This window comes from Typopeltis vanoorti, chromosome 1 (assembly GCF_054136105.1).
Source record: "Typopeltis vanoorti isolate ZY-2024b chromosome 1, IOZ_Tvanoo_1.0, whole genome shotgun sequence".
In the NCBI taxonomy this organism is placed as follows: Eukaryota; Metazoa; Arthropoda; class Arachnida; order Uropygi; family Thelyphonidae; genus Typopeltis; species Typopeltis vanoorti.
Genome location: NC_143549.1, coordinates 149,085,540 through 149,103,555, shown reverse-complemented (window position 1 = coordinate 149,103,555; position 18,016 = coordinate 149,085,540). Strand labels below are relative to the sequence as shown.

Here is an 18,016-nt window from a genome sequence, read left to right as displayed (position 1 = left end):
CAGTTATTCCACCCATTCTTTGATCTTCTGATTTGATATCTCGGTGTTCTGTCAACCACTTCAAATAGATGTTTTATGAAACACTGTACATTCATCCCAAACAATCAAAGAAGCGTTTTGTAATAATTTAGACAAATTACTTTGGTTTGATATATTGCACATAGGTATATCGTTAGTCACATTTGTAAGTGGTACTTTGAAAGCAGAATGAGAAGTTCAATTACCTTGCAATAGAGTAGATGCCATACTTGAGAATACCACAGCCAGAGTGATTTTACCTTGGCTACTGAACTGAGCTAATAACAAATTTAGTAAAACAAAAGCTGTTTTCCTTGAGCATCCAAGGAAAACAGCTTCCCCAACTGATTTTCACAGCTTGTTAAAACATTGTGAAAAACTTCAGCTTGATCTGAAGTTAGTGACTGTTCATGCCAACTTAATAAATCCCAAAGTTCACTGAAATTGCATGAGGTTTCCTGGATTAAATCTGTATCTAGAGGCAAAGAATTGTTTGGTATCGGAAGACCAAAATCTAACACTTTTGTCACTTATTGATTTAAGAACTGATTCAAGTATCAGTAATGCCTCATTATATATTGCTTCATTAAACTGAGCCTGAGAATGAGTACAATATTCTTGGTGTACGATATCGTCTGAAAAATTATTTTTGTAAGTTGACTAGCGATAGAGGGTCAGTTGTTTCAGTGAACAAAACGTGCAAAGATGATGGGGAAATTGAATTTATTGCATCACCAACACAATTGTACCTACAGGATATCATTGAGAATCATCTATAAAATTCAAAGCCTTACATGCATCCCGGTATGTAGAATGTACTACACCACTTACTGTTCTTAGGTCACTGAATGATTTTGGTCCTTTCACATGCATCAAGAACATTTGAAAATAAAAGCATTCAGCATTACTGGGATGTACATTATACGAGGATTGTTTGAAAAGTTTGGTAAAAAAATAAGTTACACATTTTTTGGAAAAAATCATCTTTATTTCTCAACATAGTCTCCATCAAGGTCTACCAATTTTTTCATCTCATCCAAAAAGTAGGATTTGTCAAATTGTGCAAAATAGTCATTTGACAGCCTTGATGACATCCTCATTCGAAGAAAATTTTTTCCCACCAAGCCAAACTTTTAAGTTTAGGAACAAGAAGTCACACAGGCCAAGTCTGGATGTGGAACCAATTCGAACCTCAATTCGTGCAATTTTGCCATTGCAACAGCCAATGTATGGAATAGTACACTGTCTTGATGAAAGAGCACTTTTATGTGCACCAATCTTGGCCGTTTACTCTTCAGTTCTTCTTTTAAACGGTCCAACAATGACGCACGATAGACTCCTGTTATTGTCTTACCTTTTCCCAAATAGTCTATCATGATAATTGGTGGGAAAAGGAGAACATAGTTGATTGGAAAACATAAGTAAAGAGAGATGCCCTGGAGACAGCATAGAGATCGGTGGTGAGTGGCAGAAGAGGAGTTGATATATGCCAAAAATCGACTAGGAAGGAACAAGGAATTAATAGGCATTTTGTATTACTTCTATAGGAGTTCTGATACTACAATAATTTCCTAATGGTTGGTGGAAGAATAGTACAGAACTGAAGTCAATACATAGAAGAAAATAAGAAGTTAGTAAATAACTTAAACCAAGTGCATCAAGACTTGTGTATTTCTGTGTCTATAATTCAGTTATCATAGTGGAAGATTTCTTTTGAATTGTGTTGCCATAAAGTAAAAGTCAACAAGAAATCCAAATGTGCCAAAAGTCAGCAAGAATATCAAATGTGCCTATGCAAATTCGATGCTTAGAAGCGGTAACCTGGTAAGTTCATAATTAGAAAAAAACACACATATAAACCACAGTGAAAATTATTTAATTGTAAATATTTCATCCTAAGTATCTTACGACATCATCAGTACAGTATTTAAACAAAATTAGGAATAACATACAGTTAGGGCGCATGATTACAATAGAATCTCATGAAAACGTGCATAACGTGCTAAAGTAGTACAAAAAAAAAAAAAAAAAAAAAAAAAAAAAAAAAAAAAAAAAAAAAAACGTTAATTATTTAACACAATTTTGTATGATAATTTCCCATACTTTAGGAATAGTAAGAACGACGTTGCGGTTTAGGTTTGGTCTGTGTAGTAGGGCTTCAGAACTTTCTTTGTATAAACGTTGATGTTTAAATAAAGATCTATGTAAAAGTTTAGCCTTTTCCCAATGGATATCCTATGGTTTGGATTTTCAATTCCGTGTTGAGAGAGGCCAGATTTCTGCGGTTTAAGAAGACGAATGTGGTCTTGATGTTCCGAGATGCGTTTCTGAACAGACCTACCTGTCTGTCCAAAGTAAGATAATTTGCATGATCATGGAATCTCATAAACACCAGGTAACATCAAGGGTGAGAATTTGTCCTTAGGAGAAGGTAATAAGTTGTAATTTTGGTTGATAGGTTTGTAAGTAGTGGCAAAATTGTATTTCTTCATAATTTTAGAAAGACGTTCTGAGATGCCTTTAACGTAAGGTATGGGAATCCTATGCACTTCTTCCTGTCTGGTTTTATGTATGCAGAAGTGACTGATGATTTTTTGAGTTGTTTTGGGATTATATCCATTTAGGATGGCTGTATTTTTGATAACTTCTAATTCCTGGTTTAAAGATTCTTCAGAGGAGCAGAATTTGTGTGCTCTGGAAACAAGTGATTTAATAATGTCAGATTTCTGAGATGGATGATGAGCAGAAGAATTGTGAATGTAGCGACCTGAGAATGTAGGCTTGCGAAAGACGGACGTGGCGATGGAACCGTCTTCTTTTCTTTTGAAGTGTAAATCCAAAAAAGAGATACCCTGTGGAGATTCTTTTTCTAACGTAAAGTTCATGCGATGATGAAGAAGGTTGATTTCATCTAGAAACAGTTGTAATTCAGGTTCGGGATGATTCCAGACTGCAAATACGTCATCGACATATCTTAGCCAAATTTTTGGTTTGGGTTCAAAAGTGAATATTTTTTCCTCAAGGTTTATACAAAGAAATTTATTATACAAAGAAAGTTCTGAAGCCCTACTACACAGACCAAACCTAAACCACAACGACATTCTTACTATTCCAAAAGTATGGGAAATTATCATACAAAATTGTGTTGCATAATTAACGTTTTTTTTTTTTTTTTTTTTTTTTTTGTACTACTTTAGCACGTTATCATGAGATTCTATTGTAATCATGCGCCCTAACTGTATGTTATTCCTAATTTTGTTTAAATACTGTACTGATGATGTCCTAAGATACTTAGGATGAAATATTTACAATTAAATAATTTTCACTGTGGTTTATACGTGTGTTTCTTCTAATTATTAACATGGTAAGAGTTGTCCTTTCTATGACTTGTGAAGCAATATCAGTTAATTCCGTCGGATATATTTTGACCTTAGCTGTGGTGTTATGTCAATCAAAACTACCCTTCAAAATTATAAGTGTTATGTTGTTCTATTAAGTGTTAGCAGACTGAGAAAGAATATAGTGTAGTCTGTCGTAAGATTAGTTATTGTAACATTTGGAAGCTTAAACTTTTAAGAACTAATCGCAACTTGATTGACTGAGCATAAAGAACTGAGAAATGAATGTTTGATAGTTAAAGGATTGTAATTATTCTGAATACTTTAAACTGAGCTAATGTATTCATGATATGATTCATCCAATTGGACAGAGAGAGCTATGTGAAAGAAATACTAAAGCTTTAGAATTAAGAAATGTCAACATTATTCATAATCCACAACCCTAATCTAGAAGTTACTAATATGTGAATATAAATTCTTGTATGTATTTAATTGGATAACTTTGTGCAGATAGTTATACTTGTATGTTTATGTTGTACCATTCCACATTAAATGTTTTCTTTTGTTGAGTTAAACTTGGCGTTTGCCTGATTTTCTTTCATTGCACCGCTCATAAAAATTAATCGGACCTTTGCAAAAGCCTTAAATGCTATTAATAACCTTGGCCTGAAAATAAAGTGATAATGTAAATATGGTTGATGATTGATTCTTCTATATTATCTAGACTAATCTGAATATAGGGTGGCGCAGTATAATATAAATTTCTTTATATTCAGATAAGCATCAATCAACAACTAACAAAGAAAAACGGAATTTAAAGAGGTAAAAATAAGTTTAACAAACCAACATAATTGGAGCAGTCATTTAGGTGGGACGTTCCAACAAAATGGCACAGTCGACAGGATGTGAATTCACTAGTATAAATTAAGCAATTAAAAAAATTTTTGTGTGATAGCAGAAGTAATCCTTAAAATCTTGATAGTAAAATTAAGTGAATCACAGTGAGCAAGTTATGGAGCAGAATCAGGCAAAGAAAAGGGTTATTCTAGAATTGAGATTATAGGATTTAAGTTTGAAGCTATTAGATTAATATGGCTGTTACATCCAGCACAGGAATGCAAGATAGTGAGTTTTTCCGAACTGTAAACCCCCAACGAGTTTTTCCTCAATTTTCGAGAGAAGAATCAGATGATGTACTATCTTTTTTTCCTTTCGTTGAAAAGCTTACGGAAGTAGCAAATTGGACTGACTTTCAATTATTAATATTACTGAAAAGTAAACTGACTTGTAAAGCAAAAACATTTTTATATTCATCCCCAATCCTTAAGGAAACGTTAGAATATCAAAATTTAAAGATGTTTTGATTTCTCAGTACTCTAAATTAAGAAGCATTGGTCCTGACTTGTGGAAAACTACAGAGAACCACACAAAAAAGATAAATAAAGTGTCACAGATTTTTACAATCATATATTAACTCTTTCCAACAGTTTAAACGTGTCTAATGAAGATAAACCTCATTTAGATTGGGCCATATTCCAACAGTTTCGCCAAGGCGTAAAATTAGAATTAAGAGAGACTGCCTGCAAGAAGAGAATTAGCACCTTGGAAGAATGTTTTATGGCTGTCAAGGAAAGAGAACAAATGATTGGAGACTTTTGTCCCTCATCCAGTATAAGTCTTATAAATGTTGTAAATAAGACTAGTTGTTCCTTGAACCAATCTGAGATTGAAAGGAAGAATAAAGATGAAAAGGAAAAAGGAAAGAATATTGGAGAAAATCCAAGTAATGTTAATTGCATAGTTGAAAGTAAAGAACAATCCACAAAAGAGCTGATGGCAGAAGTGCAAACCCTAATTCACCAGGAAGTAAAAAAATTACAACTAATAATGGAGAGTCTTAATGAAGTAATGAGGCAATTAACTACAATTACTGTGAAGTCTCAAGAAGACCAAAGTCCCACAACAGATAAAATTAATAAGATAATTAAACAAGAAGTGGAAAAACAAAATCAACCCATTTTAGCCAATCTGGATAAGGTGATTCAAAGACTAGAAAATATTAAACAACAAATGCCCATTGTCCCTGAACCTCAGATAGAGAACTTAGAGATCCTCCCAAGTGTTATAGTTGCAATAAAATAGGACATCTTGCCAGGAATTGTTTCTATAACAAAAAAAATTACTCTAATAACAGACTAGGATATCTCCTCTAATGAGAATTAGAGGAGATATCCTAGGCTCTAAGTGTAGCATTTTATTGGATACAGGATGCAATGCCTCGACCATTAGAATGGATTATTTCTTAAGCATAAAACACAAGTTATGGAAGAACATTGCCAAACTGAGAGAACCTGTGAGAATTACTACTCTCTCAGACTCAAACTTCATGGCTTATAAGAAAGTTCGCACAAGGATTTACCTACCAGAATTTAAACTATCTGTCTGGCAGGATTTGCTTGTTATTCCCTCAACATCCAACTTAAGCTCCCACGTTATAATAGGAACAAATTTCTTGGCAAAGTATCATTTCTCCTGTAATTTTTCTAAAAAAGAAATATCCCTAATGAACAAGAAAAGAAGTATCAAAAGAAACAGTAATCATATATATGATAGAATAAGGCGACAGACAAAAGAGTTTTATTTACCAAATGAATTAGAACCTCCTACTAAGGTAAAATCATCTGTAAGTAAATCAACTGAAAAGGATAGTGATGTAAATTCTGATGTGCTTTATCAGCCTGAAACACAACTTGATACTGATGAACTATAACAGCAACAAATATGCATGCCTGAATCCGATGTTGGCACTGAAAATCAACTAACAGTTAAAGTTAATCTTGCCAGTTAGTCAATTTTGCCAAACTGCCTTACATAATAGAGTTAGAAAATTAGGAAGTCTATGGAGATACAAGGAAATGAGTAATCACAGAAGAAATACCAAAAGACCAGATTACCAAGACGTGAGACAACCGAGACAAGGTGCTAGTGACAGAGAACAGAATTCCTACCCTGAAAAGACATTATCTCACCATAAGCATAGGGAACAAATTTTTCCTTATGTTAGAAGCAGCAAGGATCCAAGAAGAAATAAAAATATAAAACATGATAACAAATCTGGCTTGGTTTAAACTAGGTACCACTTAAGAACTCGAAAAAGTAGTAGAAGTCTGATTCCTCCACCAATGAATCCACCTTTCTCTGAAAAATTTTTCTTTAAAGAAAAATTTTTCAGAGAAAGGGTAGGCCTTTGTTAAATTGTGAATGAAGATATTCTGTACTTCATTCATAATTAACAAAATCCACCATGTCATAAACAAGACTTGTAAATATTGTGTTGTTAATCTCTTGCTTGTAATATGTTATTCATATAAATGCTTTGAGTTTTGTGTGTTATTAATTAATTGTATAACCTTAGGATATGTAATAGAAATAAAAAAGACTATATATAAATGTCATTCATTTCATTTACTTTATTCTGTAAAATTTATTATAAGAAACTGTGTGTATATAAATTTAAATGTACCTTATGTGAACCATGATATATATATTTTTGTTATTTCTATAAGTAAAGGTAATTTTATGGAATTCTGCTGATGGAATTTGATTGGCTACTGATGGAGAAATGGAGTTTGTTTTAGTTAGCTCGTGCTGAGAGCGTGAGCTACTGTGTATAAAGAGAAAAGCCAGTTGATATAAGCGGAACGGGTTTTGGTGGGAAAAGGAGAACATAGTTGATTGGAAAACAAAAGTAGAGAGAGAGAGATGCCCTGGAGACAGCATAGAGATCGGTAGTGAGTGGCAGAAGGGGAGTTGATATATGCCGAAAACCGACTAGGAAGGAACAAGGAATTAATAGGCATTTTGTATTACTTCTATAGGAGTTCTGATACTACAATAATTTCCTAATGGTTGGTGGAAGAATAGTACAGAACTGAAGTCGATACATAGAAGAAAATAAGAAGTTAGTAAATAACTTAAACCAAGTGCATCAAGACTTGTGCATTTCTGTCTATAATTCAGTTATCATAGTGGAAGATTTCTTTTGAATTGTGTTGCCATAAAGTAAAAGTCAACAAGAATATCAAATGTGCCAATGCGAATTCGATGCTTAGAAGCAGTAACCCGGTAACAATTGTCCTTTCTATGACTTGTGAAGCAATATCAGTTAATTCCGTCGGATATATTTTGACCTTAGCTGTGGTGTTATGTCAATCAATGATCGGATGTTAGATGTACTGAAGTACTTACCCCTCAAAACTATAAGTGTTATGTTGTTCTATTAAGTGTTAGCAGACTGAGAAAGAATATAGTGTAGCCTGTCGTAAGATTAGTTATTGTAACATTTGGAAGCTTAAACTTTTAAGAACTAATCTCAACTTGATTGACTGAGCATAAAGAACTGAGAAATGAATGTTTGATAGTTAAAGAGTATATAAGTTCTTTTCGCTATACCCTTTGATATCTATTTGGTCTAGCTACTCACTGATGAAGCCTCAAAAAAGGCTGAAACCAGTCTGGGTAGTGACCTCCCACCATAATATAATAACAGCATACATTTCCTAGGAAATGTGTTTTTACATTATGGAAAATACCAAGAATAGCGATCAGAACTTTACCCACCTTTGCAACGAGTTGGCCGAGATTGTACTACGTACTATGACTACTTGCATTAGCTCACTGATGAAACCTCAAAAAAGGCTGAAACCGGTCTGGGTAGTGACCTCCCACCATAATATAATAACAGCATACATTTCCTAGGAAATGTGTTTTTACATTATGGAAAATACCAAGAATAACGATCAGAACTTTACCCACCTTTGCAACGAGTTGGCCGAGATTGTACTACGTACTAGGACTACTTGCATTAGCTCACGCTAGATCGCCGATACTTTTATAGTTTACTATATTCGGCATGAAACTCTCTGATTCCAATCTTTGAGTTTCTTATTTTAAAACAATGTGGGATTAATATCCCCTTAATTTAAATAATGTTTATGTCGCCGAAATGAAGCCTAGCTCTTTATATTTAAATAAATTTCTTTATATTCAGATAAGCATCAATCAACAACTAACGAAGAAAAACAAAATTTAAAGAGGTATAAATAAGTTTAACAAACCAACATAATTGGAGCAGTCATTTAAGCAGGACGTTCCAACAATTCCTTGGGAATCCCAAAAAACAGTGACAAAACAGCCTTCGCTTTTTTCGGTGATCTTTCACCGGGCATTGTCCACTGTTTTGACTGCTGCTTGGACTCAGGTGTGTAGCGGTGGATCTAAGTTTCGTCTACATTCACAAATCGATGCAAAAAATCCTGTGAATTGCAATTAAACATCACCAAACACTACGTTGAAATGTCTTTCTGCATACGTTTTTAATCAACAGTCAACAATCGTGGCACCCATCGTTCACAGAGCTTTTTCATGTGCAATTTTTCATGCAGGATATTATACACGTGTTTCAGTTGAGATGCCTACAATCTCAGAAATCTCGCACACTTTCACTCAGTAGTCTTCCATAATGATACCATGGATTTTGTCAATAATTTCCTTCATAGCAACTTTAGTCAGGCATACAGAGCGCGCTTCATCTTCAATGGACTTACGACCATGTTTAAACTCATTTATCCAAAAATAAATAGTCTTTAATGCTTGTGCAGAGTCCCCATGAACTGCATCTAACTCGGTTTTGGTCTGCACGGCATCCACTTCTTCAAATAAGTGTTTTATCACTGCATGAAAGTCGTTTTTCTCCATTTTTATGAAAAATGCAAACACGGTCATTTTAAATGTTTGCCAAACAAGAACTACCAAATGAGCCAAATTTTGCCAGGGGTCAAGAAAAAGATTATACGTGCCGACACTAGTATGAGTGAATGAACTGTATCACCATCTACGTGTGGACAGACTTATGTGTTCGTCGAACCTGTTGTTTATTTTTTAACAGTATATATTAGAACACAGAAACTAAGTAAATAATTAATTTATTAACTTATTGCTGATATTTCGCTGGTGTTATAACCAGCATCTTCAGAGCACAAAAACACAGTTTTTTGTACTCTGAAGATGCTGGTTATAACACCAGCAAAATATCAGCAATAAGTTAATAAATTAATTATTTACTTAGTTTCTGTGTTCTAATATATACCGTTAAAAAATAAACAACATGTATCACCATCTATTGGAAATTTACCAAACTTTGCAAACAACCCTCGTAAACACAACCTAGAACACTGCTCTTTTTCACCCCAGTACAATTGTCCATGTTGGCACCCTGTTTTCTTCGTTGAAATTTGTTTTGATGACAGGTGTAGTATGTAGGTACCTCATTATAGGTCAGTGTTTGGGCAAATTATCTTCGATGCACAGCTTAAAAAAAGGCTGTTAATGTTGTGTACCCTGGTGACTCCACTATGCTGAGTGCATTACTTTATGTGAAGTATACTCTTTGATCATTTTCGAGATGAACTACAGTTGGATGGTGCTTATGAACATCAAAAGATAATATTTGCCAAACGGCTTCAGAAGTACTGATGTATCGTCTGGTTTGGTATAGATCTACTTCACTACATTCATTTTGCACACAAAATGTAGTTTGGTATGAGCTCTGATATACTTGCATACATGTTTGATGGATTTCACAGAACTGGAAATTTCAACATTTATGTGTGCATTAAAGGTTCACAATGCAATCAGATTATAAGGCACTATATGGTGATTATCAATTTCAAAAGTTCCTTGACTATCATGTATGGTAACAATTTGGCCACCATCTGAAGGAGCACATCAATGATATGGATATTCATTCTAACCTGTTTGAATTTCATTGATAAATGATCTTGGGTACCTCTTCATGCACTTTCCTGACTTGATGCACGGTGAGTTTGGATGAATAGGCCCACATGGACCATGCACCATATGTTTTGTTATGATATCGAACAGTTCTTTGTCACACTGAGGAGAAGGTATCTCAGCACTAATAATGGAATCGATTTCATGATCCCTGATTTCATCTTTGAGCCAAATGAATATCTGAGCATGTAGCAATCCCCTTTTTTTGCCATTCTACTGAATACATATAGTACCTCCATCCAAAAATCTTGTGCTTTGTGATGAGATTCATCAATTTCATTAGCTTGCTGTGAAAAACTCTTGCAATGATGTCGTGCCTATCATAAGTCTTATTACTGGGTAGCAAATTTTCCAAAATCTCTGATCAATTACTGTTGCATGTGAAGGTAATGAAAAGGTCATTGCCACCATATGCTCTAACATAGACCACTGCATCATGAGTCTTTTTGTGGAAATAATGGGGACTTCCCATGAAAGAAGGCAATATTTGAATTTGGCCAATGTCAAATTTTCATAAGCGCACAATGCACTGTGGAGATGTATATAATTTTCTACCTGAAGTTTACTTTGGTTTAAATGCATGTATGTGAGATGCTTGGACACAATTTTAGCATACATGTCAACCCAGTATTGATTGATGAGTTGACCATATCATGTAGCAACAGATTGATGAGTTGACCATATCATACCATGACCATAGCATGTAGTGGATTTAAATTTTCCATCTGCACCATCATGCAATCCACATAAAAATTCATTGCTGAAATGATTTTTCTACTTGTAGGTTCTCCACATCCTGGATAAAAGTGGATATTGGAGTGCATCATAGGCTCTATGCATCTTGCATATCTGTTTCAGTCTATCGTCACGACCATGTAAGATTATATATCTGTGGTAAAATTCTTACCCAATAATGACAATCACTACTTCATTTGCTGTGGGCACATTGAATCTGCTTGCATGTTATAGCTAGTCTTAGTTCTTACACGTTGTTAGTATTCTCTATAGCCGACTCAAAGGTTTGTATATATATGTTATGCTGATGTAACATTCCTTGTAATCAAATAAAATTTCTAAGTTCAACCCTGTGATCTGTCTACAACAGAAAGCTGCTTGTTCAAGTAGATTTGAAATGAAATAAATCTGTAAAAATTTATGATTATTTGGTTCAACTTGCAACAAACTTCCAGCCAAATGGTACATTTGGCCTTCAAGGTGCAAGGCCAAATGGTACATTTGGCCTTGCACCTTGAAGGTAAGCATGAACCAACTTTGAAATGCAGAATTGTAATCTCAAATAGTTTCAATAAATTGATGAGAGACTGTGGATGTTTTTTTTGTAATAAGTGATAATTATGGTTCAGGAGGAGCTGTAATTTCATTTAGTTTCACCTTTCCATTCAAACAACACATTTTAGAAGATTCGTGTCTGTATTTTAATGCTTAACAGTGCTGACATACTAGTTATAGTACCGATCACAACTGTTGGATCAGTGGAATATTTTATATTACAGTTGTAAGAGAAAGAAGACTGTTCCTTATTATTCCAAGAAATTTCAATAATTTCACTCTATTTAGTCTCATATGCCTTGCTGCAGGAGTTGAGTGACTTATAGAACTTGCTCATCATCATAGCATATTAGAAAAAAAAAAAAATAATAATTATAAAAACTACTAATAAACATAATAATGGTAATAACAAAAGAACTTAATATCAAAATATTTAACAATAGAATTTAACAATATCTGGCCACAGGTAACAACAAAAGAACTTCTATTATTAAGTTCTTGATACATACAATATCTAGTCACTATTTTGTAGCCAGATATTCTTAAACTGCAGTAGGTGCTGTGGAGGGAGGTAAAAAATTGATTACTGCTCTATAATCTGGAGGTGTACATTGATGAAAATGCACATAAACCATTTTTGGAACATCCTCTATCTATTAGTGAAGAAATCATCAAAATCGGTCAATTCATTCTTGAGTTATAAGTGAACATCGAAAATAGACTTTGCTTTATATATATACATATAGATAGATGTAATTAATTATTTATGCTGTAAATGTTTTCACGGCAATTAAGCTAGAACAATTGGTATTGTTAATTAAACCTTCTCACTTCTAAGTAGGTACAAGAAGCCATCCAAACGCTCCTTGCTGACTTTCTTTTAAAATTTTCTCTTATAATTCAAATTTAAAATATAAACATGCAAACGGAAAATATTTGTTTTCAAATTTGACATTTATAAATTGTTTTACTGAAATATTGCTCAGTATTTTATACAACAGTGACCATTGTACAAAATGTTCATCTTTTTTAAAATTTAGCCAATGCATGCCATTTTTGTTGAAACAGGACCATATCCAATAGAGCAACACAACATTCGTGATGCATATATCTGCTATTTCTCTTCAAGTGAGGTATTTGAACATATACATGGCAATACTTAGGATTTTTTTTTTTTTTTTTTTTGATATATATATAAAACCATGGATGAGAAGCATCTTTCTTTCAGTCTGAAGGTACCCAGTTTTTTTAATGGTTGCTCTTGATGTAGGAAGTTTTTGAAAATTTCTCTGGTGAGTCACCTGAAAATCTGCAAGTATTATGTTTCTCTTTGTTTTTACAACTGTATCCTGTTTGAGAATTTAGAACTATCATAAGTCCAGGAGGTGAAACATAAACTCTGTTGTTTAAAAGATACTTGTACCATGAGAGGTTTCTTCAAATTAACACAAAAAAACACAAGGAATAAGTATTACTTTAAGGCCCCATATGTTTCAACTTAAATATTACAGACCATCATCAGTGGTGACAATAACTAAAAAATTATTGAATGACATTTATATTAAATGTAATTTAATATAAATTGCACTGTGGACCTCTAGGTGTGATTAGAATAAGAGTGTTCCATATCTTAGAGAGGCAGTCATTCTAATTTAAGTTTGAACGGCCTCAGCACTTTCTTTAAACAAACTTTCAAATTTACACTGACATCGATGAAGTAAGCATGTTTGGTAAGCATGTTTGGTATGCAATGCATAGGTTTCAACATTTAAAGAGGGGGAGGGAGTACATGGAGGATGAACCACGGTGTGGACAGCCAGTTTCTGCAATGAAAATGTGGTGAAAGCTAGGGAAATTGATGCCAAAAAAAAGTCAAATAATCACTAGGCTACTCACTGTCAGGAAAGAACTGTTCCACAACAACAACAACAATTGGTTTCTGTTGCATGACAACATGCCATGCACTGCATGTGAAGCAATTTCAGGGTTCAAAGTCAATCTGTGTGATCAAATGTTCTTCCCACCATTTGCCAGATTTGGTTGCTGCAGACTTTCTCCTCTTCCCAAAAATGAAGTGTGCCATGAAAGGGGAGTGCTTCAGCAACACTGAGGACTTCTAACGTGGTGTGACCCAGACACTGAAGCAGGTTCCCATTTGGGGATTCCACCATGCCTTCAAACACCTGTATGGCAGATGTAAATGTTGTATCAAGTTGAAAGTTTATTTTATATAATTGACAATTGTAAATATGGTTCTTTGTTTTGATATAATAACTTATATGCAATAATAACTTATAACTCATTTATGTCATAAATCAGTGGCCCACATAAACAAAACAATTCATATAATTGTATTATTGTACTTTAAACAAACCTTTTTAATTTTTGAAATGAAGTAATATGTCTAATACAGTACTTACTTTCAAATTACTTGTTTTAGAAATATCTGATGCTGCTCTGTCTCTTGCAAATATACAGAGTGGAAGATCAAAATCATCATCAGAACTTAAAATGTTATCAAAAGTGTACTCCTCTTTACTCATTTTAACATCAGTTAGTTTCTTATCACAATTATCGGCTTTCTTGTTTATGTCATTACTACTGGCATTGCTCCAGTTTTTAGTAAAGAATAACTCTTCATGTGACAATTCTGTGTTCTTAGAGATTTGAAACTTTTCAGTCTTCACCACAAGATTACTTTCGATGCTCGACTCTGTATTTCTAGAACTCAATAAATTATCTGTAAAATAAGGCTGTTCTAAATTAAAAGCTCCACAAGATGCTTCTTCAGTTTTACTTATTTTGGCATTGTTATCATTAGAAGATGAAAAAGAACTGTCATCAACATCAATGGAGCATTTTCTTTTCCTACTCACTATATCTTCTATATCTGTTTCAGCAATAGCAGGTGATAGGAATGAGGAAGTAGAAAGGAAACTTTTATTTTCATTTGCAAAAGTTTCAAAATAATTTACATTATCAGGTGGAAAATATCTTGAATGCACAATGTAACAGTTTGTATGTGATGTGCAGACAGAAGGGCAAATTGAGTTCATTAAATTATTCCATTCAGGCTCTTGTGGCTTAAGTTTTATTTTGGCTTCTAAATTCTTCTTATCTGAAAAATATCAAGAAATATTTTTAGAGGAGTACATTAAACTAAACAAAAGTTTTCTCACATATGAGGGGGGGTACTGGACAGTTCTGATAAACATCTAGAACAAAAATGATATTAAAGCAACAGACATAATCACAAGAAAGAACATACTAGTAGTAGAGTTATAAATGTAACTTATGTTCTTATATCCTTGTATGTTCTTTCTTGTGGTTATTTCAGTTGCTTTAGTATTGTTTTTGTTCTAAGTGTTTATTAGAACTTTCCAGCTTCCCCTTGTATATCTTGGGATGATGCATAGTAGCATTCCCAAAGATCTTAGCAGATAAATTGATTCAGGATAAATGTATAAAATGCTGGAAATAATGTTATAGTACATTCATTGTTAATATATAGATTTTCAAAGCAAAATTAGCCAGAGCTTGATCACTGAATAAAGGCATAACTGAAAAATTTTCAGTGTCTCTGCTGGATTCCAAAACCATGAAAATACATAATTTAATAACAAACTAAAGGAACAAAACATTGTACATCAATGAAATTTGGAATGCAGTGTTCTCTATCATACTGCAAACAAACATCTATTATTTTGCTTGTTAATGATGTACAGATCACACTATCTGATCAAAAATATCCAGCTGTCCCTTTGTTGCAGTCGATATGGCTATATATATATATACAGGTAACCATCGTATAACACGGATGTTAGGTTCCATAGAAATGCCGCGTTACATAAATCGCGTTATACGAGACATAGATCACATAGAAAAAGTAGGGTTAGGTTACGAAATTGTTTTTTTTTAATTATATAAACAACGACATATCCAACAAAAACAATATTTTTATTTAATTCAGGTAATTCGTGAAAGTTAAGAAAACAAACTATGACAAATATGTAGTATAAAATTCTAAAAATTACAAATTGTACATAAATTTCATTGCACATAATGCATAAATGTTTTAGACGCAATAAAATAAAGTACATATTTTAATCGTCATCACAGTCTCCAGAAATAACATTTCATAGATGTTCTTTAAGTGGCCGGAGGTCATCACCACTTGAAATCTCTTGGACACCATTTGTATAATTCTCAATGCATACTTTGCTGGTTTAGTCATCAAGAAGTCAGTAATAAGACTTTGCTTTCCACTATGTTGCAATTTTTTATTAAGTTCATAATATGGCGCAAAACAAATATCCAATTGTCTCGTGAATTTTCCTGAACGCTCCATGGAGGGATCATTATCCATAAAATAGCTTCCTAAATTTCTTGCCAAGTCCAATCCTTCTGCTAATTTTTTTAAACTGAATTCTTTAACAGATTCATCACAGAATCTTCGGCAGAACTTTCCCCACCATTTGGTTTGATGCCACCTATTAATTGTACCAGTTCCTCCTCTTTTAAATCTGTTTCTCCATCAATTAATTCACTAATTTCATTTTCGACCATATCGCAAAAGCCCTCTCCACCAAAAATGTGTGCGACGTTTTTTATACAATGCAGCTCGGCATCCAATAGAGGTACGAAATTTTGTTCCATTACCGCTTTAGGCCATATTTTTTTTCAGCAAGCATTCAATATAGAGGGTTGTAATTCCTTAATGGACAGAGAAATAATTTTTACACAATTCAATATTAAAAACTCTTTCCACGCTTGATGCAGTGTCATGTTTGGATTAGATTCCATTTTTTCCAAAATTAATCGAAACATTCGCCGAATATAATATGACTTAAATGTTGATATTATTCCTTGGTCGAGTGGTTGAATAAGTGAAGTAGTATTAGGCGGCAAAAAAGTTATTTTAATATTCGGATGGCTTAAATTTGTTGAGTGGCCTGGTGTGTTATCTAAAATTAGTAGAATTCTGAAGTCCATATTCTTTTTCTTTGTGTAACTTTCTACATCAGGTACAAAACACTTGAAAAACCAATTTTCAAACATGCTAGCTGTAACCCATGCCTTTTTGTTAGCCCGCCAATAAACAGGTAGGATGAACTTGCCGAGCCCTTTCATCACACAAGGATTTGCAGATCGGTTAATAAACATTGGTTTTGTCATGTAATCACCTGATGCATTACTACAAAACAGTAGAGTAATTCTATCTTTGGAAACTTTGAATCCAGGAGCTGATCTTTCATTTTTCGAAATATAGTTGCGTTTTGGCATTTCTTTCCAACACATCCCAGATTCATCCGCATCGAACACATGGTCTGCACTGTAACCACCTTCTTTAATGATTTTTAAAAGTTCTGCTGGGTATTTCCGGGCAGCTTCAACATCTGCTGATGCTGATTCTCCCTGGATTTTAAGATTATACAAAGAAAACCACTTTTTAAAGTTTTCGAACCAACCCTTACTGCCAGAAAATCCATGCTGAGAGATTTCTTCTGAAGAATCTTGATCAAGTTCTTTTAAATGTTTATAAACTTTCAGTAATAACATGTCCATCCAAAGGAATTTTCTTTTGAGTGTAATCTTCTATCCAAATCATTAGAGATTTCTCCATTTTTTCAATTAGAATATCGCAAACACGAGCAACGCACTTTACACTTACCGTTGACCCAGCAATAACACTTTCTCGGATTTTATGTTCATTTTGTTTGATTGTTTGAATTGTTGATTCATTTAAATTCAGAGTCCTTGCAACAACTCCTGGTTTTTCTCCAATTTTCAAATGATCCAAGATTTTAATTTTTTCTTCGAGAGAAATGAATTTCCTCTTCAATGTTGGTTTTTCCCCTTTCGTTTAGTGGCCATTACAATAAAAATAAACTTTTACATTAAAAAAAAAAAAAGCATTACATATGTATGTAACTCACCAGAAAATAAACTGCTCTACTTAAGAATAACACACTAATGATTTTAAATGCGCTTTCCTGGCAGAAAACGAAGACAATTTTCAACAATAAACACTTTATACAGTAAACCCTAGATGGCAAACCTATGGCACTCGTGCCAGAGGTGACACATCTGAGAATTTTGCTGGCACGTCAATGATTTACAGGTGATATCCTTTTATACGCTTATAAATTATTCAAGTTTTTTTTTAATTGTTACAATACGTACAAGCTGAATTTTGTTTTATACAAGACAGCAGCTATAAAGACGTTTTGGTGCAGTATTAACAAAAGATCGTACGACCCAAAGACAAAAGCAACCGACAAGTGTCGAGTTGAAATGCTAATTCTCTTCAATCGAATTCCATAACATCTGAAACTGTCATAACATTCACTATTAGTTTCAACACATTCACAACAGGGTGTCATTTATCGTTCCGATGGAACTTCTCATTACTGACTGGCTCAACTCACACAAACGTTTCAACCCTTGGTTGAATTTTATGGTTTCTTGTTTGTGTTTGAGGTGGCAGGCGAACTCACATTTATTATATGGCATGTTTC

General features: G+C 33.6%; 1 protein-coding gene across 1 annotated transcript in view; it reads right to left on the bottom strand.

The window, feature by feature from the left end:
* The window catches only part of LOC150110531 (uncharacterized), a 247,977-nt gene that overhangs the window by 177,219 nt on the left and 52,742 nt on the right, over window positions 1-18,016 (bottom strand). Inside the window, exon 3 of the mRNA XM_090394585.1 lies at window positions 13,919-14,616. Coding sequence (XP_090250711.1) covers window positions 13,919-14,616 — 698 coding nt within the window. The remainder of the gene's footprint in view (window positions 1-13,918; window positions 14,617-18,016) is intronic.